The 24,477-nt window shown below is 41.2% G+C and overlaps 1 protein-coding gene across 3 annotated transcripts in view; it reads left to right on the top strand.

Annotated features, from left to right (window-relative positions):
- LOC102902178 (zinc finger protein 160-like) overlaps window positions 1-24,477 on the top strand; it is a 30,764-nt gene that overhangs the window by 5,027 nt on the left and 1,260 nt on the right. Inside the window, exons 3-4 of one of the 3 annotated variants that reach the window (XM_045046266.1) lie at window positions 5,009-5,135; window positions 21,586-21,680. In XM_045046266.1, the coding sequence (XP_044902201.1) occupies window positions 5,009-5,135; window positions 21,586-21,680 (222 nt within the window). Of the gene's footprint in view, window positions 1-5,008; window positions 5,136-5,309; window positions 5,991-21,585; window positions 21,681-24,477 lie in introns of those variants that run through there. The other 2 variants (XM_045046267.1, XM_023244968.2) reach the window with 2 other exon arrangements.

Below are 24,477 nucleotides of genomic sequence, written 5' to 3'. Positions count from 1 at the left end.
GTGTTGGGGGTGGTCTGTTATTCCTAGTTTGTTGGATGTCTTCATCCTGAAAGCTTGTTGAATTTTGTGAAAGCCTTTTTCCGCATTGAGATGACCAAGTGGTTTTTTTTCCTTCATTCTGTTAGTACATTCTACTAATGTATTGTCATTGATTTTTTTGAATGTTGAATCTTCCATACTTTGTTTTAAAATTTTTTTAAGTTTATTTATTTTCAGAGAGTGAAATCACCAGGATGGAAGAGGCAGAGAGAGAGGGAGAGAGAGAGAATCCCAAGCAGGCTCTGCACTGTCAGCACAGAGCCTGATGCGGGGCTTGAACTCAGGAACCATGAGATCATGACCTGAGCTGAAGTCTGACGCTTACCCAACTGAGCCACCCGGGTGCCCCTCTTTGTGGAGATTTTTGATCACTGCTTGTATGTCCTCTCCAGGTATAATTCTGTTCACATTTGTTATTTCTTCGTGATATAGGTCTTGGTAGGTTGTATGTTTTCATGAATTGACCCTTACCTTCGAGGTTATGCATTGTTGGCATGGAGTTGTTCATAGTACCCTCATAGAGTCCTTTTTAAAACTTTCCATGACATGAATTGCAATGTTCACTAGTCTAGCTAAGGGCTTGTCAATTTATTAATCTTTTCAAAACATCTCTTGGTTTGTTGATTTTTTTAATATTGTTTTTTTTAATCCTCTATTTCATTTACCTCTGCTGTAATCTTATTTACTTCTTTCTGCTAAACTGGGTTTAGTTTGTTCTTCTTTTTCTGCCTCCTTGAGGTGTAAAATTAGATTTCTGATTTGAGATCTTTCCTCTTGTTTAATGTAAATATTCACCATTGCAGACCCTCCTCTGAGTGTCCCTACATTTCAGTATGTTGTTTTTTCATTTTCATCCGGACACTTTGCAGATTCTCTTGCGGTTTCTTCTTTGACCCATTGCTTAAGAATGAGCTGTTTGGGGGCACCTGGTGGCTCTGTCATTAAGCATCTGACTTCAGCTCAGGTCATGGTCTCATGGTTTGTGAGTTCACGTCCCACATCAAGTAAGCATGAGCCCCGCTTTGCTCTCTCCCCTGCCTCTCTCTCCCTCCCTCCCTCCCTCCCTCCCTCCCTCCCTCTCTCTCTTTTTCTCCCTCCCTCCCTCCCTCTCTCTCTCTTTCTCTCTCTCCCTCCCTCCCTCCCTTTCTCTCTCCCCCTCCTTCCCTCCCTCTCTCTCTTTCCCTCCTTCTCTTTCTCTGCCCCTTGCTCACTTGCTCCCTCTCTCTCTCTTTCAAAACAAAAAACAAAAAACAACAAAAAATGTTTTGGGGTTCCTGCTTGGCCCAGTAGGTAGACTCTTGATCACAGGGTTGTGAGTTCGAGCCCCATGTTGGGTGTAGAGGTTACTTAAAAAAATAAGCAATTAGAAAAAAGTATATTATAGAAAAAATGAGTTGTTTCCTTTTTGCTATTTGCTTTTAGTTTCAATTGAGTGTTAGAGAAGATGCTCTTTATGATTTCAGCCTTCTTAAATTTGCTAAGATTTGTTTTCTGGCATGACGTCACGTGTGCTTTAGAAGACCGTGTTCTGCTGCTGCTGGCTGTGGTGTTCTGTCTGTCTGGTAGGTGCACTTGCTGAGAGTGCTGTTCAGGTCTTCTGTCTCCTTCTGGATCTTCTGAAACTGGGTACTGAAGTCTACTGTTATTATTTCTTTTTATTTTTTTATTTTTTATTTTTATTAAAAAAATTTTTTTTAACATTTATTTATTTTTGAGACAGAGAGAGACGGAGCATGAACGGGGGAGGGGCAGACAGAGAGGGAGACACAGAATCGGAAGCAGCCTCCAGGCTCCGAGCCGTCAGCCCAGAGCCCGACGGGGGGCTCGAACTCACGGACTGCGAGATCGTGACCTGAGCTGAAGTCGGACGCTTAACCGACTGAGCCACCCAGGCACCCCATACTGTTATTATTTCCTTAATACATCTGGGGGCTCTAATGTCACATGCCTGTGTGTTTACCGTTGTGCTGTCTTCCTGGTGAGCCAATCTTCTTATCATGATGTCCTTCCCCTCTTGCGACCGTTTTGTCTTATAGTCTCTTCTGTCTGATAGGATATAACCACCTCTGCTGTCTTTAGGATCCTGCTTGCATGAAATATCGTTCTCCCTCTTGCCCTTTTAGCCTGTTTCCATCCTTAGATCTGTGAATTTCAATAGTTTCAGCTCCTTGACTCTCTCTCTCTCTCTCTCTCTCTCTCTCTCTCTCTCTCTCTCTCTCTCTCACTATTTTTACCTCCTTTAACTTCTGCTGATGCCTGCTCAGGCTGGCTGGGCGAATGGCAGGAGCCCTGGCCAACCCCCTTTCCTCCACCGAAATTTCAGAGCAAATGCATCCAGCGTTCTCGACTGGTCATGACATTTGGTGAAATGTTCTTGCTTAATGATAGTTTAATCATCGATTTCCTTTTTGTCATTTTTTTCAAGTGTCTATTACTGTGATATGTTTTTAAACCTGAATCTCTTCAGGTACTGCATATCATAACACCGGTAACTCTTCTAATCTCGAACCATCGTTTTATTAGTGGAATAAACAAACTCTCTTCGGTGTTTGTTAATGCCTACACACCTACGTTTAAATGCATATAATTGTATTTATATTTTTGAATGCAGGTATTTTATGGAGATTGGAGTTAAAGTATTCTTTATTTTTTCATGTTTGTGCCCTCTCTTTACTAGCCTACTGTATAGTCATATTGACAAACCGAATGAAGTACAATTTATACGTTTTAATCTTCCCAAACATGCTGAAATACACGTGAATAAAAATGATAATGGGGGCACTCGGGTGGTTTAGTTGGTTGAGTGTCTTGACTCTTGATTTCACCTCAGGTCATGATCCCAGAGTCATGGCAGTGAGCCCTGTGTTGGGCTCTGCGCTGACCGTGAAGCCTACTTGAGATTATTTCTCTGTCTCTCTCTGCCCTCCCTTGAGCAGACTCTCTCTCTCTCTCTCTCTCTCTCTCTCTCTCTCTCTCTCAAAAACCACTGGTGGATTCTGTGTTCGTTTACTATAAAAACAGCCATTTAAAACCTTTCTTTTGGGGTGCCTGGGGGGCTCAGTAAGTTGAGCATCTAACTCTTGATTTCAGCTTAGGTCATGATCCCAGGGTCATGGGATCGAGCCTTGTGTTGGGCTGTGCGCTGAGCATGGAGACTGCTTAAGATTCTCTCTCTCTCTCTCTCTCTCTCTCTCTCTCTCTCTCTCTCTCTCTTTCGGTTTCGGGCACCTGGGTGGCTCAGTTGGGTAAGCTTCCAACTCTTGATTTCAGCTCAGCTCATGATCTATGATCTCACGGTTTGTGAGTTTGAACACCACATCAGGCTCTGCACACAAATCACAGAGCCTGTTTGAGATTTTCTCTCGTTCCCTCTCTCTCTGCCCCTCCTCCTCTCACACTCTTTCTCAAAATAAATTTTAAAAACTTAAAAAAAAAAAAAGTTTCTCTTTCTCCCCCTCTGCCTCACTCCCCTGCCCATGTTCTCTCTTAAAAAAAAAAAAATCATTCAAAATTATGTTGAGAAACCACACCTCATATTTCAGTTAATTTGCGTGAGTGCATGGATGTGTAAGTCCATGGGTTTTTTATTTATTTATTTTTTTAACGTTTATTTATTTTTGAGACAGAGAGAGACAGAACATGAACGGGGGAGGGGCAGACAGAGAGGGAGACACAGAATCGGAAGCAGGCTCCAGGCTCTGAGCCATCAGCCCAGAGCCCGATGCGGGGCTCGAACTCACGGACCGCAAGATCGTGACCTGAGCTGAAGTCGGACACTTAACCGACTGAGCCACCCAGGCTCATGGTTTTTATAAAGACATTCCATAAATAAGTTTCATAGTTTTTAGCCATTGAAATTATATCTTAAGTATATTCCATGGCCTTAAATTCTTTCTACACTATCAGGCTAATGATTTAGGTAATGATAAGAATAGCAGTGTTTCTGTGCGTGCAGCGTCTATGAGGACCTTTTATGCAGTTTGATGTCGTAAACTTTGAGCTTGTTTCAAGAAGCCTCTGTCTGTGTACTTGTAATGCTCCGTTACTGAACTACTTAGTTCTCGAGTTTCAGTTCTAAAACCTGACTACCTGAGCTCGTGTGCTCGCTGTGTCATTCTCAGCTCTTTGACCAGAGGAGAGTTTCCTAGAGTGCCTCCGACCAGTATGAGTCTTCCCCTCCATAGGATGGGAGCACATCTTCCCCCAGTGAGCTGTTCTGCTGATACCAGCTTGGTCCATGTGAAGCCTTTAGAGTAATACCTAGCACGTAGGAAGGGTCAGAAGCTTTGAAGTCATTGCCATTGCTATCCTCATCACAAGTTTTATTGATTTCATTTTAATTTTTAATTAAAAAATTTTTTTAATGTTTATTTTTGAGAGAGAGAGAGAGAGAGAGAGAGAGAGAAAGAAAGCACAAGGGGGAGAGGGGCAGAGGGAGAGGAAGACACAGAATCCAAAGCAGGCTCCAGGGTCTGGGCTGTCACACACAGCCCGATGTGGGGCTTGAACTCACAACCTGAGCTGAAATCAAGAGTCAGACACTTAACCAACTGAGCCACCAGGTGCCCCCTCGTCACTGTTTTTAAATTCTAACTTCTCTTTAAAGCCACTGTGAATGTTGTCATCTCTGCAGATAGCGCTCGTGCCGTAGCTCATCTAGATAGTATCACTCCGTGTGTAGAACATAGTATCTAATACTGTGTATAGACAGTGTAGTATTGGGATTTTTTTAGGTGTATTCTTCATGTATTATCCACAAAATGAGAAATCCATACTTACTTGGAGGGTATTATAATCTCTTATGGAAATGCGTAAGAACTTAAAGTTAGAGGCACATAAGTTGCTTAAAATACCTTAACATGGGTCTGTTGGACAGTCACTTTAACCAAATTGATACGCACCTCTCTCTTCTCATTTTGTGTGAAGAACTCACCCCATGGCCTCTTGGTGAAGTGTGTTTTCATTTCAGGGACGATTGACCTTCAAGGATGTGGCCATAGAATTCTCTCAGGAGGAGTGGGAGTGTCTGGACCCCGCTCAGAGGGCCTTGTACAGGGACGTGATGCTGGAGAACTACAGGAACCTGGTCTCTCTGGGTGAGGACAATGTCTGTTCAGAAGTGGGGATCTGCCCTTGGGTATCTTTGCATTTTTCCTTAGTTTGCCTCCTGGGAGCCCCTGCCTTACTTGCCTGAGTTTGAAGCCCTGTTGCCTCAGAATTGAAAAGCCTCCTTATGTGGCAACTGGACTTTTACTTTCCTCTTTTTTCAGATGATACATCAGGAGTTGTTCTGGAGTTTAAGAATGCATAAAACCAAATGGCAGACTTTTAAAATAGCCAGTTTCTGGGGCACCTGGGTGGCTCAGTCGGTTAAGTGTGACTTCGGCTCAGGTCATGATCTTGTGGTTTGTGAGTTCGAGCTCCACATCGGGCTCTGTGCTGACAGCTCAGAGCCTGGAGCCTGCTTCAGATTATGTGTTTCCTCATCTCTCTGCCCCTCCCATGCTCATGCTCTGTCTCTGTCTCTCAATAATAATAAACAAACGTTCAAAAAAATTTTTAAATAGCCAATTCCCTATTTTCTTCCCCTGCACTTTGGATTCAGTAGTTTGGGAAGAGAGCTGTATCTCTGCGATCCTGTTGCCTGCACCTTCAGAAGGAGGCAGGCAGTGGAGGAGTTTGTGAAATGATCTTTCCAGATCCATCTGTGATGTCCTGTCTCCTCAGCTGAACAAAAAACGAAGATTCTGGAAAAGCCATAGCACATCACGTTCACCTTCCTTTCTTCTTATAAGCAGGAATATGTGTGTTTGACCTGAATATTACGTCCTTTTTGGAGCAAGGGAAAGAAGGGCAGAGAGGAGGCTGCACATTAATAGTGTTTGAGGGGGGCGCCTGGGTGGCTCAGTCGGTTAAGCATCTGACTCTTGGTTTCGGCTCAGGTTGTGATCTCAGAGTTTCGTGAGTTTGAGCCCCACATCCGAGCCCACTTGGGATTCTCTCTCCCTCTCTCAGCGCCTCTGCCACTCATGTGCTCTATCTCTCTCAACATAAATAAACTAAAAAAAATGGTGTTTGAGAAACTCTCTGCAGTGGGAGAGTTCTATGGGAAAACAAAGGCTTTTTTCTTATGAACACTTGGAGGACATTTTTCTCCTCCCTCGCTTATCACTCGGTCTTCAGATGTGTGAGGTTGACCCTTTCACCCTCCAGCGGTGCTGCAGCTCCCGCAGAGACGAACACAAACGTCGCGATCCGTGATCCACACACAGTGACCTGGTGCAGTGATTGCTTTGGTCCTTGACTTTGCAGGGCATGGGAGGGCCGTTTCAAAGGGGATCTCTCCTTCTGGGCTTGATGCCATCAGATGCTCGGGTCTTCGTCCACGTGGCTCAGAGCTGAGGCCTCCGTAGTCCTGACTCTTGCACCTGTCCTGGTTCCACGCCCATTGGCTGTCCCTGGGAGACCTGATCAGAAGGGAAGACACTGGCTGCTCTTGCCTGCCTTCCATCAGGCTCCCTGGAAGCTGCATGGCGCCGTCTTGAGCCCCGTCTGCCTGTTCAGGTTCCTTAGCCATAGCTTCCGTTCTGCTTCTGCCACACTTCAGGGGCACATGAAATGGGGAGGGGGGTTGGATCTTACGAGATTTTTTACTCACATGTGTGAAGACAGTTGGCAGAAAGGTCTTTTTGGTCCCCTGTCCTACATGGGAGCGCATTTCAGCTTTTAGCTTAGTGTCTGTGGGTGGAGGGCACAGTCCCGTGTCAAGATCCTCCATCACCTGGCCCTGACATCTTGTATTTTCTCTCTCTTCCACCTCTCTACCTAGTTTGGCAACGATTTCATTTTTCTTACGTCTGCGTGATTTTGCCTCTGAAATTTGCTTTCGGAAGACACGTCCCTAGAGTCTGAAATTTCGTCCTTTTTTTTTTTTTTTTGCTGTGATAGTCCACTTTTAGGTTATGGACTGCTTCTGGTGGAGTCTTCTGTGGAGTGGGTTTACTTGGTACAGAAAATTCTTGACCAAGAACACTTTGACTACCGTGTTCTAATAATAGTCTGCTTCCTACAGAAGCACCTCTTGAAGCTACTGGTTAGACTGGTCAGCATATGCCCTGGATACTGAGATGGAAAGTCTCCAGTTTTCTTTCCGGTTTTTGAGGTGTGTCACGTTATCTCTCAAGGGCTCTGTGACAACGTTGTTCATTAGATGCTAATTCATCCCTTTGAGCCACAATAAACAAAACAGGAATCTGTCCTGGGGCAATGTTGTCCATGTTCACGTTCTCATATGTCTGAGGCTGTTGACTGGACTGTTGTTTATGTTGCCTTTGCCATCCCCTCTGCGGGCCGTTGTTCATTCTACCTCAACAGGTATAATTATGCAGCATCTTAATGAGGGAGTTGCTGAAGCTGAGCGATGACTTTAATGAAGTTCACCGTAATACGTTTCCTTTAAGCCACTTTTTCCTTTCATCTTGTCCATTTCTATGCATTGTAAAGGAACTTGATTTTTTTTAAGTTATTTATTTTGAGAGAGAGAAAGAGAGAAGGGGAGAGAGTGAGGGGGAGAGAATATCCCAAGCAGCTCCTCGCTGAAAGCACAGAGCCCGACATGGGGCTTGAACTCACGAACTGTGAGATCAAGGTTGAAGCCAAAATTGAGAGTTGGATGCTTAACCAACTGAGCCACCCAAGCACCCAAGAACTTGATTTTTATTATTTAATCATCAATTGTGAATTTCTGATGCTACCAGTAGTGTTCTTTGTTTTATATTTGTAAGTGGGAGTGTTGAATTGGGGAACAGATATTGTTTTAAATATTTTACACTATTTCCTTCTTTAGTTTTCAAGGTATGGCTCAGCAACAGGTTCCCTAAATCCAGCACAAACCCTGGAATATGTTGAAAAGATAGTCTGAATTATTTTTTCTACTTGTCCTCACCTGACCTAGTACCTAATATCAAGTTACACTTTTGTGAATTAAATTTATTAAATTGGGAATTTTAGATATCTTAAAAACATGTATATTTTATATTTGTACTGTACGAATCCCAGAAATACCATTAATTTGTCACGTAAGATTTATTGCTTTTTTTATAGTATGTTTTCAGTTTTTTGTGCATAACTTGTTGAGTTTGTGTAAATTTCACTGACTTAATTTTTTGTTGTAACTGCTGTGTTCTAAAAATTACTCTCCCTGTCTAGATTCATCATGTTCGTATCAGTATATTGAATTGATACGTAAATATCATTGTGTTTTACAGAAAACTTAGCACATTTCTTATACTTTATTGACTTCCACTGTTGCTTATGACACTTATATTTTCTGCAAAATTTCTAAATTTCTGTAAATTGCGTTCATGAGTGAACACACGAACACTATTTTGGGTTTCCATCTGAACCTCATAGAAGGTACACCTGGTCCCTGGTGTCCCACCATCTCGTGCTTTCCTGTTGTTCTCTGGCTCTCGTTTGCTGTGTATGCTGCCCGCCTCCTCTCTGCCCGCGGACCTCCTCCAGGGAGGAGAAGTTGTTTCTGCGTGAACCTGCTGCTGCTTATGGTGTCCTGTGTCACAGGTCCTTCCCGCAGTGGGCCATTCGCTTATTTCCTCTGGTCTCCGTAAACTTACTTTTGTTCTCCTGGTCATATTTATGAAGTCTGATTTACTAATTTTGGATAAGTGCACATTAAGTTTCATGGATTCACAATAACAGCTTGCATTTAGTAATACCTACAGGAGGGGCACCTGACCTCATGTCTGTCTCTATTGTTTCAGATAACTTTCATAATATTTTCCATCATTTGAGCTTACTAGAGTTAAAATATGCCATATTTTTCTTGTTTGAATGTAGATTCAGTTGCTTACCATGAGTATTTAAATTCACTTGTTTTCCACTTATTTTCTTCTCTACCCACAGCCTGGTGAACACCATTTTACTTTCTGTTTTTGTGAATTGGACTATTTTAGATACTTCACATAAGTGGAGGAGGGACAGAGAAAGAGGGAGAAAGAGAATCTGAAACAGGCTCCAGGCTCTGAGCGTTAGCACAGAGCCTGACGTGGGGCTTGAACCCATGAACCATGAGCTCATGACCTGAGCCAAAGTCGGACCCTTAACCGACTGAGCCACTCAGGCATCCCAAGTGTCTTTTTAAGGCTGAATAATATTTCATTATGTGTATATACCACATTTTATTTGTGTGCTCCTCAATCAGTAGACATTTGAGTTGCTTCTACCTCTTGGTTATTATTTTTTTTATGTTTGTTTATTTATTTTGAGAGACAGAGCAGGGGAGGGGCAGTGAGAGGGAGAGAGAGAATCCCAAGCAGGTTCTGTGTTGATAGCACAGATCCCAACGTGGGGCTTGATCTCATGAACTGTGAGATCATGACCTGAGCCAAAATCAAGAGTCAGACGTTCAACCAACTGAGTCAACCAGGTGCCCTTGGCTATTTTTTTTTTAAGTGTATTTATTTTGAGAGAAAGAGCAGGGAGGGACAGAGAGAGAGGGAGAGAGAGAATACTAAGCAAACTGTCAGCACAGAGCTCAATGCAAGGGCTCAATCTCGCAAACTGTGAGATCATGACCTGAGCCAAAATCAAGAGTTGGACACTTAACCCACTGAGCCACCCAGGCGCCCCTACCTCTTGGCTATTTTGAATAATGCTTCTGTGAACATGGGTATGCAAACATCACTTTGAGGTCCTGCTTTCACTTTTTTTGTGTACACACCCAGAAGTGGAAATGCTAGATTATATGGTATCTTAGTTTGGTGTCCTATAACAAAGTACTATAGAATGGGTGGCTTATTAACAAATTTTATTTCTTACAGTTCTGGAGGCCAGAAGTCTGAAATCAGGGTGCCAGCATGGTTAGGCTCTGAGGAAGACCTTCTGATGGGTTGCAGATGGGTGACTTCTCATTGTCCCCTCCCACAGCAGAAACAGAGAGAGATAGCTCTCTGTGATCTCTCTTGTAAGGACACTGATGATACTCATGAGGGCTCCACCATCATGGACTGGTCACTGCCCATAGGCCCACCGTTGTATTTTGGAAGGTTTCAACATAATGAATTTTAGAGGAACACCAGTGTTTAATCTACAACATTCTGCTCTCACCCCCCTCCCCAAGTTTCATGTACTTCCCATATGCCAAATACATGCATTCTATCCCACCACCCCTACAAGTCAACTCATTCTAGCATCAGCTCTAAAGTCTGTAGTCCAAAACCTAATCTAAACATCTCTAAATCAGATATGGGTGAGACTTGAGGCAAAAAATCCTCTCTAGCTGTGAACCTGTAGAATGGATTAATTGTGTACTTCCAGAATATAGTGGTGGGACAGGCATAGGGTAGACAATACCATTCAATAGGCAGAAATGGGGGAGAAGCACAGGTTGATCCCAGGCAAGTCCAAAACCTAGCAAGATCCATGAGATCTGAAGGCTTGAAAATAATCCTCTTTGCCTCCATGCTCTGCCCTCCAGGTCTGTTGGACAGCAGTCCTGCTGCTAGACCCAGCTCCACCAGGCAGGGTCCCGCACCACCCCCCAGGTTCTACTGAGCAGGGGTTGAAAACCCAGTTTTGTGGGGAGGTCATCTGGCCTGTTGAAAGTGAAGAGGCAGGGGCGCCTGGGTGGCTCAGTCGGGCTAGTGTCCAACTTTGGCTCAGGTCATGATCTCGTGGTTTGTGGGTTTGATCCCCGCACTGGGCTCTGTGCTGTCAGCTCAGAGCCTGGAGCCTGGTTGGGATTCTGTGTCTCCCTCTCTCTCTGCCCCTCCCCCACTGTGCTCTGTCTCTCAAAAATACATAAATGTAAAAAAAAAAAAAAGTGAAGAGGCAGGCCCAATCGTCTCTGAAGTGCCTTGAGGTCACTCCTCCTTTGTGTTGAAGAATAGAGAAAATTTGCAGAGAAATAGCTTTATGGTTCTGTTCTGTAAAGTCTGGCCATCTTCCTTTATTCCTTTCCATTTTCTTTCCCTTCACTTCACACCGGCAGTTTTCCTGCTATAGTAGTTGATAAGGTCCATAGTTGACACTCACTAATTTTTTTTTTTAATGTTTAAACATGAGTATAGTTGACACACAACTTTATATTAGTTTCATGTGTACAGCATAGCGATTCAAGTTTGTGCGTTATGTTGTGCTCACCAGTGTAGCTACCATCTGTCACCATACGACATTATCACAGTATCATTGACTGTATTCCTTATGCTGTGCCTTTTATTCTCATGACATTTATTTCATAACTGGAAATTTGTATCTCCCACTCCCCTTCAGTCATTTTGCCCACCTCCCTACTCCCCTCCTCTCGTCAACCATCAGTTCTTATATTTATAGATCTGATTCTGCTTTTTGTTTTATTTTTAAAAGGGACAGAAGACATGAATAGGCATTTTCCCAAAGGCCAACAGACACATGGAAAGATGCTCACCACCACTCATTATCAGGGAATTGCAAGTCAAAACCACAATGAGCTATCATCTTAAATTTGTCAGAATGGCTAAAATCAAAGATGAGAAATAACAAGTGCTGATGAAAATGTACAGGAAAAGGAACCTTGTGCACTGTTGGTGGCAGTGTAAATTGGTACAACCACTCTGGAAAGCAGTATGGAGATTCCTCAAAATATTAAAAATAGAAATACCGTATGATCCAATAATTCTACCACTAGGTATTTACCCAAAGAAAATGAAAACACTAGTTTGAAAAGATTACGAATGCACCCCTATGTTTATTGCAGCATTATTTACTGGCCAAGACAGGGAAGCAACCTAAGGGTCCGTTAATACACAAATGGATAAGGAAGATGTGGTATTTTAGAGTGGAATGTTACACGGCCATAAAAAAGGATGGTATTGTGCCATGTACAACAACGTGGATGGGCCTAGAATGTATTATGCCAAGTGAAGTAAATTAGACTGAGAAATACCTCATAAGATTTCACGTACATGTGGAATCTGAAAAACCCTGCAAAACACACTCATTCTGATCTTATCAAACAGCTTGGCCATACCCTATTCCTTTTTTTTTTTTTTTTTTAATATAATTTATTGTTGGGTTGGCTAACATACAGTGTATACAGTGTGCTCTTGGTTTTGGGGGTAGATTCCCATGATTCATCACTTACATACAACACCCAGTGCTCATCCCAACAAGTGCCCTCCTCAGTGCCCCTCACTCATTTTCCCCTCCCACCCCATCAACCCTCAGTTTGTTCTCTGTATTTAAGAGCCTCTTATGGTTTGCCTCCCTTCCTCTCTGTTTGTAACTATTTTTTTCCCCTTCCCTTCCCCCATGGTCTTAAGTTTCTCAAGTTCCTCATATGAGTGAAAACATACGGTATATGTCTTTCTCTGACTGACTTATTTCACTTAGCGTAATACCCTCCAGTTCCATCCACGTTGCTGCAAATGGCAGGATTTCCTTCTTTCTCATTGCGAAGTAGTATTCCATTGTATATATCAAACCACATCTTCTTTATCCACTCATCAGTTGACGGACATTTAGGCTCTTTCCATAATTTGGATCTTGTTGAAAGCACTGCTATAAACATTGGGATACATGTGCCCCTACAAATCAGCACTCCTGTATCCTTTGGATAAATTCCTAGTAGTGCTATTGCTGGCTTGTGGGTAGTTCTAGTTTTAATTTTTTGAGGAACCTACACACTGTTTTTCCAGAGTGGCTGCACCAGTTTGCATTCCCACCAACAGTGCAAGAGGGATCCCCTTTCTCCACATCCTCGCCAGCACCTGTTGTTTCCTGAGTTGTTAATTTTAGCCACTCTTGAGTGGTGTAAGGTGGTATCTCAGTGTGGTTTGACTTGTATTTCCCTGATGATGAGTGACGTTGACCATCTTTTCATTTGTCTGTTGGCCATCTGGTTGTCTCTTTTGGAAAAGTGTCCGTTCATGTCTTCTGCCCATTTCTTCAGTGGATTATTTGTTTTTCAGGTGTTGAGTTGGTAAGTTCTTTATACATTTTGGATACTGGCCCTTTATCCGATATGTCATTTGCAAATATCTTTTCCCATTCCATTGGTTGCCTTTTAGTTTTGTTGATTGTCCCTCTGCAGTGCAGAAGCTTTTTATCTTCATGAGGTCCCAATAGTTCATTTTTGCTTTTAATTTTCTTGCCTTTGGAGATGTGTTGAGCAAGATATTGCTGCAGCTTATGTCAAAAAGGTTGTTGCCTGTTTTCTCCTCTAAGGTTTTTGATGGTTTCCTGTCTCACGTTTAAGTCTTTCATCCATTTTGAGTTTATTTTTGTGTGTGGTGTGAGAAAGTGGTCTAGTTTCATTCTTCTGCATTTTGCCATCCAGTTCTCCCAGCACCATTTGCTAAACAGACTGTCTTTTTTCCATTGGATCCTCTTTCCTGCTTTGACAAAGATTAATTGGCCATACATCTGTGAGTCCAATTCTGGGTTCTCTATTCTATTCCATTGGTCTATGTGTCTGTTTTTGTGCCAGTACCATGCTGTCTTGATGATTACAGCTTTGTGGTAGAGGCTAAAGTCTGGGATTGTGATGCCTCCCACTTTGATTTTCTTGTTCAACATTCCTTTGGCTATTCGGGGTCTTTTGGGCCACACCCTATTCTCTTCCAAACATGCTTTCTCCTTTTTTGCAAAATGGTTAGGCTGGGAATTTTCAAAATCTTGAAGTTCTATAGTCTCTTTTTGCTTGATAATTTTATCTTCAAGTTATTTCTTTGGTCTTGTTTAACCATTAGCAGTCAGGAGGAACCAAGTGTCTTGGCTTAGAAATCTCAGCTGAAGAGCAATGGCATTGCTTGCAAGTTCTACTTTCCACAAGACAGGAGAGCATGAATGCAGTTCGGCCAAGAGAACTGTGTTCAGCTCTCTTCTTTTTTTCTTGGAGCCTATACCAGAATCACATTTAAAATTCCCTTCGTGACATTCTCAGCTTCCAGCATGCACTTTTACCCATGACCCAATTCACAGCCACATCCCCATTTTTAGGTATTTGTTGCAGAAGCTCGCTACTTCTCACGATCAAGACAATTTTCTTTCTTAGTCTGTTCAGGCTCTTGTAACAAAATACCAAAAACTGGGTGGCTTACAACAGTTATTCCATTTGTTTTGCACAGTGCTGGAGATGGGAAGTCAAAGATCAGGGTGCCAGCATGCTTGGGTTCTGGTGAGGACCCCCTTCCTGACCGCAAGCTGCTGCTGACTGCTTGTATCTTCACATGATACGAGAAAGAGCTGGCTGTCTGGCCTCTTGTAATGGCACTAATCCCATTTATGCGGGCTCCATCCTGATGACTTCATTACTTCCCAAAGCCAACACCTTCAAATGTATCACCTTGGGGATTAGATTTTAACATAGAAATTTTAGGGGGCACAAACATTCAGCTCACAGTGTATGGTAATTTAATTTTTAATTTTCAAGTAACTGTCCTGATATTTTCCATTTACATTTTACTTGCTGATGAACATTGCATAAGAATTCCCATTTTGCCCCATCTTCGCTAACACTTAGTATTTTCTGTTTCTTCGATAGTAGCTATCCTAATGAGTGTGAGTGATAATCTCATTGCGGTTTAGATTTGCATTTCTCTGATGTCAGTGATACTGAACATCATTTCATAAGTTTGTTGACCATTTGTATATCATCTGTGGAGAAATGTTGGTTCCAAAGTCCTTTGCCCATTATTTAATCAGAATATTTGTGGGTTCTGTTTTTGTTGAGCTGTAGGAGTTTGTGATATTGTGATTCGTAATAAGAAATCTGTTTGGTCTTCATTCGTGTTTCTTGCGCAGAACTTCTAAAACCCTTGGAATTTCCTGAGCAATAAGAGCAATGGGAGCATCTTTTTTTTTAATTTTTTTTTTTTACATTTATTTATTTTTGAGAGACAGAGACAGAACACAAGTGGGGGAGGGGCGTAGTGTCAGGGAGACACAGAATCCGAAGCAGGCTCCAGGCTCTGAGCTGTCAGTACAGAGCCCGACGTGGGGCTCGAACTCAAACCGCGAGATCATGACCTGAGCCAAAGTCGGATGCTTAACCGACTGCGCCACCCAGGCGCCCCACAATGCAAGCATCTTTGATCATAATTTGGTCTCTCGTCAATTCCTGAAATTGCTCAGGAGCCATAAAGATGAGATGGGTGTCTTGTTCTTCATAAGTCACCTCTCAACCACAACCTAGTTTATGCTAATGAGGTGACTTTTGGAAATCCTGTAAAGATGGGGGCTTATTGCCAGGGGACACAGCCAAGTGATTGGAGGGTTGGAACTTTCAGTCCATCCCTGGAGTTCTGGAAGAGGAAAGGGGCTGGAGATGGAGTTCAGTCAGCAGTGATCAGTGATTTAATCGATAATGCCTCTATAATGGAGCCTCCGTAAAAACTCAAAAGGAGAGAGGTCAGAGAGCTTCTGGGCTGGTGACCAAGAGGAAATTTGTGGAGAGTGACCCACGTGGAGAGGACTCTGCACCCTTTCCTCTTGCTTTGCCCTACGCGTTCCAGAGTCACATCTTCTCGTGATGAACCAGTAATCTAGTAGGTAAAATGTTTCTCTGAGTTCTTTGAGCCAATCTAGCAAGTCAGACCCAAGGAGGGGGTTCATTGGAACTTCAGATCTATAGCTGGTCCGTCAGAAGGCTAGGTGTGACAACCTGGACTTACCATTAGCATCTAAAGTGGGGGCGGGTCATGTAGGACTCAGCCCTTAACTTGTGGGACCTCCAAATAGATAACATCAGGCTTGAGTTGAATTGTCAGAACTGAGTCAGAATTGTAGGATAACTAGCTGCTGTCAGAGCATTGTTTTTTGGTATGGGGACCTCCCCGCTCCCAGACCATGCACTGTGGAACTATACCCTTTTAGAGTTCTTATTTATTCTTAATACCAACCTATTATCAGATATATGATTTGCACATCTTTTCTTGTGCTCCATAGGTTGGCTTTAAGCTCTTGATTTGTGTCCTTTGGTGTGCAGGAGTTTTTTATTTTGATGTAGTCAGTTTATCCGATTGTACTTTTGTTGCCTGTGCTTTGGTGTTATATCTGGTAAATTATTGCCAAAAGTAATGTCATGAAGCTTTTCCTCTGTTTTCTACTAGGAATTTTATTTTATTTTATTTTATTTATTTTATTTTATTTTTATTTTATTATTTTAATTTTATTTTGTCAGTTATTTAAATTGTTAGTTTAGTTAACATGCAGTGAAGCCCTGGCTTCAGGAGTAGATTCCTGTGATTCATCACTTACATACAACATCCAGTGCTTCTCCAAACAAGTGCCCTCCTCCATGCCTATCACCCATCTCCCCTGCTCCCCCCAGTCCTCCACCCCCTTCAACCCACAGCTTGATCTCTGTATTTAAGGGTCTCTTATGGTTTGCCTCCCTCTCTGTTTGTAAGTTATTTTTCCTTCCCTTCCCCCTTTCTTTTTAGTTTTTCAAATTCCACATATGAGTGAAATCATATATCTGTTTTTCTCTGATTGACTTATTTCACTTAGCATAATACCCTCCAGTTCCATCCATGTAGTTGCAAATGACAAGATTTCATTCTTTTTCATTGCTAAGGAGTATTCCATTGCATGCATGCATATATATTATATATACATATATATAATATATATATATGTATGTATATATATATACACATATATATATACACATATACATATATATATATATATACACACATATACATACATACATACATACATACATACCACATCTTCTTTATCCATTCTTCAGTTGATGGACATTTAGGCTCTTTCCATAATTTGGCTATTGTTGATAGTGCTGCTGTAAACATTGGGGTACATGTGCTCCTATGAATCAGTACTCCTGTATTCTGGGTCGTAGGGTAATTCTATTTTTAATTTTTTGAGCAACCTCCACTTTGTGTTCCAGAGTGGCTGCACCAGTTTGCATTCCCACCAACAGTGAAAGTGGGTTTCCCTTTTTCCACATCCTCACCAACATCTGTTATTGCCTCAGTTGTTAATTTTAGCCACTCTGACTGGTGTGAGGTGGTATCTCAATGTGGTTTTTATATTTCCCTGGTGATGAGTGATGTTGAGCATCTTTTCATGTGTCTGCCATCTGGATGTCTTCTTTGGAAAAGTATCTATTTATGTCTTCTGCCCATTTCTTCACTGGATTATTTGTTTTTGTTTTTGTTTTTTTAATTTTTTTTTCAACATTTATTTATTTTTTGGGACAGAGAGAGACAGAGCATGAACGGGGGAGGGGCAGAGAGAGAGGGAGACACAGAATCGGAAACAGGCTCCAGGCTCTGAGCCATCAGCCCAGAGCCCGACGCGGGGCTCGAACTCACAGACCGCGAGATCGTGACCTGGCTGAAGTCGGACGCTTAACCGACTGCGCCACCCAGGCGCCCCTGGATTATTTGTTTTTTGAGTGTTGAGTTTGGTAAGTTCTTGATAGATTTTGGATACTATCCCTTTATCCTATATGTTATTTGCAAATATCTTCTCCTATTCCATCAGTTGCCTTTTAGTTTTGATGATTGTTTTCTTTGTTGTGCAGAAGATTTTTATCTTGATGAGGTCCCAGTTCATATTCTTTTTATTTCCCTTGTCTTTGGAGACATGTCAAGTAAGAAGTTGCTGTGGTCGAGGCCAAAGAGATTGCTGCCTGTTTTCCTCTAGGATTTTGATGGTCTCCTGTCTCACGTTTAGGTCTTTCATCCATTTTGAATTTATTTTTGTGTATGATGTGAGAAAGTGGTCTGGTTTCATTCTTCGGCATGTTGCTGTCTACTTCTCTGAGCACCATTTGCTAAAGAGACTGCCTTTTTTCCACTGGATACTCTTTCCTGCTTTGTTGAAGATTAGTTGGCCATATTTTTGTAGGTCCATTTCTCAGTTCTCTATTTTATTCCATTGGTCTATGTGTCTGTTTTTGTGCCAATACCATACTGTCTTGATGATTACATCTTTGTAATCTAAAGTGTGGGATTATGATGCCTCCTGCTTTGATTTTTATTTTCAACAATACTTTGGCTATTCGGGGTCTTTTTTGGTTCCATACAAATTTTAGGATTGTTTGTTCTAACTCTGTGAAGAATACTAGTCGTATTTTGATTTGGATTGCATTGAATTTGTAGATTGCTTTGGATAGTATGGACATTTTAACAACATTTGTTCTTCCAATCCTTGAGCATGGAATGTTTTTCCGTTTCTTTGTGTCTTCTTCAATTTCTATCATGAGCTTTCTATAGTTTTCAATGTACAGATCTTTTATCTGTTTGGTTAGGTTTATTCCTAGGTCTTTTGTGGGTTTTGGTGTAATTGTAAATAGGATCTATTCCTTGATTCCTCTTTCTGCTGCTTTATTATTGGTGTATAGAAATGCAACTGATTTCTGTACACTAATTTTATATCCTGCAACTTTGCTGAATTCATGTATCAATTCTAGCAGTTTTTTTGGAGTTTTTTGGGTTTTCTATGTAGAGTATCATGTCATGTCCGAAAAGTGAACGTTTGGTCTTCTTTGCCAATGTGGATGCCTTTTTTATTTCATTTTGTTGTCTGATTGCTGAGGCTAGGACTTCCAACCCTATGTTAAACAACAGTGGTGAGAGTGGACATCCCTGTTGTGTTCCTGATCTTGGGAAAGTTCTCAATTTTTCCCAACTGAGGAGGACATTAGCTGTTTGACTTTATTTATGGCTTTTATGATGTTAAGGTATGTTCCTTCTATCCTGACTTTCTTGAGGGTTTTTATTAAGAAAAGATACTATATTTTGTCAAATGCTTTTTCTGCATCTTTTGACAGAATCATATGGTTCTTATCCTTTCTTCTATTAATGTGATATATCACGTTGATTAATTTGTGAATATTGAACCAGCCTTGCAGCCAGCAATGAATCCCACTTGATCATGCTATCAATTCTTTTAATGTACTGTTTAATTCGATTTGCTAATACCTTGTTGAGAACTTTTGCATCCGTGTTCATCAGGAATATTGGCCAGTCATTCACCTTTTTAGTGGGTTCTTTGGTAGGAATCAAGGTAATGCTGGCTTCATAGAATGAGTCTGGAAGCTTGCCTTCCATTTCTATTTTTTGGAACAGCTTGAGAAGAATAGGCATTAACTCTGGTTTAAATGTCTGGTAGAATTCCCCTGGGAAGCCATCTGGCCCAGGACTCTTATTTGTTGGGAGATTTTTGATAACCGATTCAATTTCTTTGCTTCTTATGGTTTGTTCAGATTTTCTGTTTATTCCCATTTGAGTTTTGGTAGTATATGAGTGTCTAGGAATTTGTGCATTTCTTCCAGATCGTCCATTTTGTTGGCATATAATTTTCCATAGTATTCTGTAATAATTGTTTGCATTTTTGTGGTGTTGGTTGTAATCTCTCCTCTTTCATTCGTGATTTTATCTGTTTGGGTCCTCTGTTTTCTTTTTGAGAAGTTTGGCTAGGGGGTTATCAGGTTTTTTATATATATTACTATTTTTTTTTCAGTTTTGTTTATTCTTTCAAAAAACCAGCTCTTAGATTCATTGATGTGTTTTACTGGTTGTTGTTGTTGTTGTTGTTTTCCATTCTATATTGTTTATTTCTGTTCTATTTTATTTCTTCTGCTGGCTTTGGGTTTTCTTTGCTGCTTTCTAGTTCCTTTAGGTGTGAGGTTAGGTTCTGTATTTGGGACCTTTCTTAGATAGGTCTGTACTGCAATGTATTTTCCTCTTAGGATGGCCTTCCTGCATCCCAAAGGGTTTGTACTGTCCTTCTTTCATTTTCATTTGCTTCCATATATTTTTAAATTTCTTCTTTAATTTCCTGGTTGACCTGTTCATTCTTTGGTAGGAGGTTCTTTAACCTTCATGTATTTGGGGGCTTTCCAATTTTTTTCTTGTGGTTGATTTCAAATTTCATAGAGTGATCTGAAAATATTCATGGTATGATCTCAATCTTTTTATACTTGTTGAAGGCTGTTTTGTGATCAGTATGTGATCTATTTTTGAGAATGTGCCATGTGCACTTGAGAAGAATGTGTATTCTGCTTTAGAATCAAAAGTTCTGAATATATCTGTTAAGTTCATCTAGTCCAATGTGTCATTCAGAGCCACTGTTTCCTTATTGATTTTCTGCCTAGATGATCTGTCCATTGTTGCAAGTGGAATATTAAAGTCCCCTACAATCATGATATTATTATCTATGTATTTATTCATGTTTGTGATTAATTGATTTGTATACTTGGATGCTTTCACATTGGGGACATAAACATTTACAATTGTTAGCTCTTCTTGATGGATAGACCCCTTAATGATGATACAATGCCCTTCTTCATCTCTTGTTACAGTCTTTGTTTTAAAATCCAATTTGTTTGATATAAATATGGCGACCCTGGCTTTCTTTTGACGTCCAGTAGCATGATAGATCGTTCTCCATCCCCTCACTTTCAATCTGCAGATGTCCTGAGGTCCAAAATGAGTCTCTAGTAGGCAGCATATAGATGGATCTTGCTTTTTTTCTTTTTTAATCCATTCTGATACCCTATGTCTTTTGATTGGGACATTTAGTGCATTTGCATTGAGAGTAATTACTGAAAGATATGGATTTAGTGTCATTATGTGTTCTGTAGGTTTCATGCTTGTGACGATGTCTCTGGTGCTTTGTAGTCTTTGCTGCTTTCCATTCACAGAGTTCCCCTTACAATCTCCTGCAGGGCTGGTTTAGTGGTCATGGACTCCTTTAGTTTTGTTTGGGAAAGCCTTTATCTCTCCTTCTATTCTGAATGACAGCCTTGCTGGATTCTTGGCTGCATATTTTTCCTATTCAGCACATTGAATATTTCCTGCCACTTCCTTCTGGTCTGCCAAGTTGCAGTGGACAGGTCCGCTACTACCCTTTTGTGTCTACCCTTGTAGGTTAAGGCCCAGAATTCTCTCTCTGTCTTTGTATTTTGCCAGTTTCACTATGATATGTCATGATGTTAACCTGTATTTTATTTTGAAGGGAGATCCCTGTGCCTCCTGGACTTGGATGTCTGTTTCTTTCCCCAGATTAGGGAAGTTGTCAGCTATGGTTTGTTCAAATAAACCTTCTGCTCCTTTGTCTGTCTCTTCCTCTTCTGGAACTCCTATGATACAGGTATCATTTTATTTTATTGAATCACTTAGGTCTCTAATTCTCCTCTCGTGGTCTAGTAATTTCTTTTCCCTCTTTTTTTCAGCTCTGTCATTTTCCATAATTTTATCTTCTATCTCACCTATTCTCTCGTCTGCTCCTTCATCCTTGCTGTCACTGCATCTAGTTTATTTTGCATCTCATTTACAACATATCTTAATTCATCATGACTATTTCATAGGTCTTTGATCTAGGCAGCAATAGATACTCTGCTGTCTTCTATGTGTTTTTCAAGCCCAGCTATTAGTTTTATGACTGTTATTCTAAATTCTTGTTCAGATATATTGTTTATATCCATTTTGAGCAATTCTCTATCCTTTATTCCTGGAAATTCTTTTGAGGAGAATTCTTACATTTTGTCATTTTGGGTCACTTTCTGTCTTTTAGATCTTTCAATGGCTTGTTATGTGTCCTGCACCTGCAAGTACTACCATATTAGAAAGGAGTCATATACTGTCCAGGACATGGCAAGTGTTTTTGGGGTATGTTGTGTCTACTCTGTTGTTACATCTTTGGCTGTTCTATCCCACTGCTTGGAGTGGTGGATTGTTTGGACCTTCCACCAGGTGTGCTTTGATTTGTTTGTTGAAGTAACCCAGAAAAAAGGAAAAAAAAGAGCACATGAACCTTATCCCATACAAAGAGAGAAATGAAAGGGGCGGGGGGGGGGGGGGAAGGCCAGGCAGAGAATCAAAGAAACTATAAGGCTTAATCCAGAGAGAGAGGAAAATAAAGAAGAAAGAGATACAGAAAAGGTGTAAAAAGAATAGAATAAAAATGCCTGGTTAAACAAATGAACACCTAGAACAGAAAGAAAAAAAGGATATATATATATATGTGTGTGTGTGTGTGTGTGTGTGTGTGTGTGTGTGTGTATGTACTTATATGTATATACACTTTTATGTGTAAACACATGCACATACATATATATGTATATGTAAATATATAAAAAATAAGAATTGACCAAAAATGAAAGCAGAAACTATAAGCCTGATTCCAAAGGGAAGAAAAAAAAAATCAGAGGGTATAAAGTAAAAGAAGGGAAGAGAGAAGGAGAGAAAAGAAAAAAAAAAGAATATTTAAAACAAACTAGACTAACATATAAAACCACAGGACAGTTGTCTGTTGGTGCCTGGGATCAGTGGCTATGCTGATCTCGAGGATAGACTATCTGGTTTGGTTAGTGTCGGCCCTACTCTGGTAGAAAAGCCGTTATCAGGCATGGAGGGGTGGGGTTTGGTGCAAGTGGGTCCTGCCTCCACTGGGGGCCTGTGTCCTGTTCTCTGAAACTCCATTGTGTTGGTGATGGGGGGGAAATGGCGACACCCAATTCTCTCCTCCCCAGACTGGATGTTTCAAACCATGCTAGTCAGGCAGCCCTCATAGGGTAGCATGGGCAGTCTGCCTGCCCCGCTCCGCAGTCCTGTGCACCTTCTAGGCTCTCAGCTGGGATGAAAACCTGGTGACTGAAAGGATCCTGTACCACGTGGACCTGTTCTGGGGTAATACCATCCAGGCACCCCTAGAATATTTTATTTATTATTGTTTATTGTGATTTACGATGATGATCTTTTATCATGTTTTATGCAATAGAACTGACATGCACCACTTGTTAATATTGTGAAATGCCTATTCTTCATGGGTACAGATAATGTTATAACAGGTATTTATAAAATTTAGTTTGGTAAACATTGTTTTATTAAATTCTTCATTTTCTCAATGCTATATTTATTTTGCAATTCTGGATTCTCATTTATTTAGATTATCCATCAGATAAGCTTGGTTTGGATTACTTACCATTGTAATATACTATCTATCCTTCAGCATTTATTTATATGACATATACAGAAAATTATGTATAATACTTTTTTCTCATTGGTTATGAGGAATGTATTTACTGCCAATTGGTATGTGCTTTGGGGTCATGGTGGAAAAATACTGTATCTTAGAACATGTGTGGGCAAGGATGTGGAGAAAAAGGAACCCTCTTGTACTGTTGGTGTGAATGCAAATTGGTACAGCCACTGGGGAAAAGAGTATGAAGGTTCCTCAGAAAGTTAAAAATAGAGCTACCTGGGGTGCCTGGGTGCCTCAGTCAGTTGAGTGTGTGACTTTGGCTCAGGTCATGATCTCATGGTTTGTGAGTTTGAGTCCCATCTCAGACTGGGCTTTGCACTGACAACTCAACCTGAAGCCTGCTTCCTATTCTTTATATCTCTCTCCCTCTCCCCCTCCCTTACTGGTACTCCGTGACTCAAAAATGATTTAACGTTAAAAAAAAAAAAAACAGGGGCGCCTGGGTGGCGCAGTCGGTTAAGCGTCCGACTTCAGCCAGGTCACGATCTCGCGGTCCGTGAGTTCGAGCCCCGCGTCGGGCTCTGGGCTGATGGCTCAGAGCCTGGAGCCTGTTTCCGATTCTATGTCTCCCTCTCTCTCTGCCCCTCCCCTGTTCACGCTCTGTCTCTCTCTGTCCCAAAAATAAATAAATGTTGAAAAAAAAATTAAAAAAAAAAACAAAAAACAAAAAACAAAAACCAAAAAACTATCATACAATCCCATAATCACATTAGTGGGTAATTACCCAAACATTACAAAAACACTAATTCAGAGGGATACATGTACCCCTATGTCAGTAGCATTATTTACAATAGCCAAATCATGGCAGCAGCCCAGGTGTCCATTGGTAGATAAATGGGTAAAGAATATATGATATATGTATACAATGGCATATTATTCAGCCATAAAAGAATGAAATCTTGCCATTTACAACTACATGGATGGAGCTAGACAGTATAATGCTCAATGAAATAAGTCTGTCAGAGAAAGACAACCATATGATTTCACTCGTATGTGGAATTTAAGAAAGAAAGCAAACAAGCAAAGGGAAAAAAGAAAAGACAAACCAAGAAACACTTTTTTTAAAGCTTATTTATTTTAAGAGAGAGAGAGAACCCCAGGCACACTCCACTCTGTCCGTGCAGAGCCCGATGCAGGGCTCAAACTCATAAACCATGAGATCATGACCTGAGCTGAAGCCAGGTACTTAACCCACTGAGCCACCCAGGCACCCCAAGAAACAGACTCTTAACTATGGAGAACAAACTGATGGCACCAGAGGGGAGGTGGGTGGGCCATGGTTCAAGAGGTGATGAAGATGAAGGAGCACACGTGTCCTGATGAGCCCTGGACGATGAGTGCAAGTGCCGAGTCACTTTATTGTACCCCTGAAACTAACAGAACACTGTATGTTAACTATACTGGAATTTAAAAGGAAAGAAA

The sequence above is a fragment of the Felis catus genome, chromosome E2 (assembly GCF_018350175.1).
Source record: "Felis catus isolate Fca126 chromosome E2, F.catus_Fca126_mat1.0, whole genome shotgun sequence".
Classification (NCBI taxonomy): Eukaryota; Metazoa; Chordata; class Mammalia; order Carnivora; family Felidae; genus Felis; species Felis catus.
This window is presented reverse-complemented; position numbering and strand designations above follow the sequence as displayed.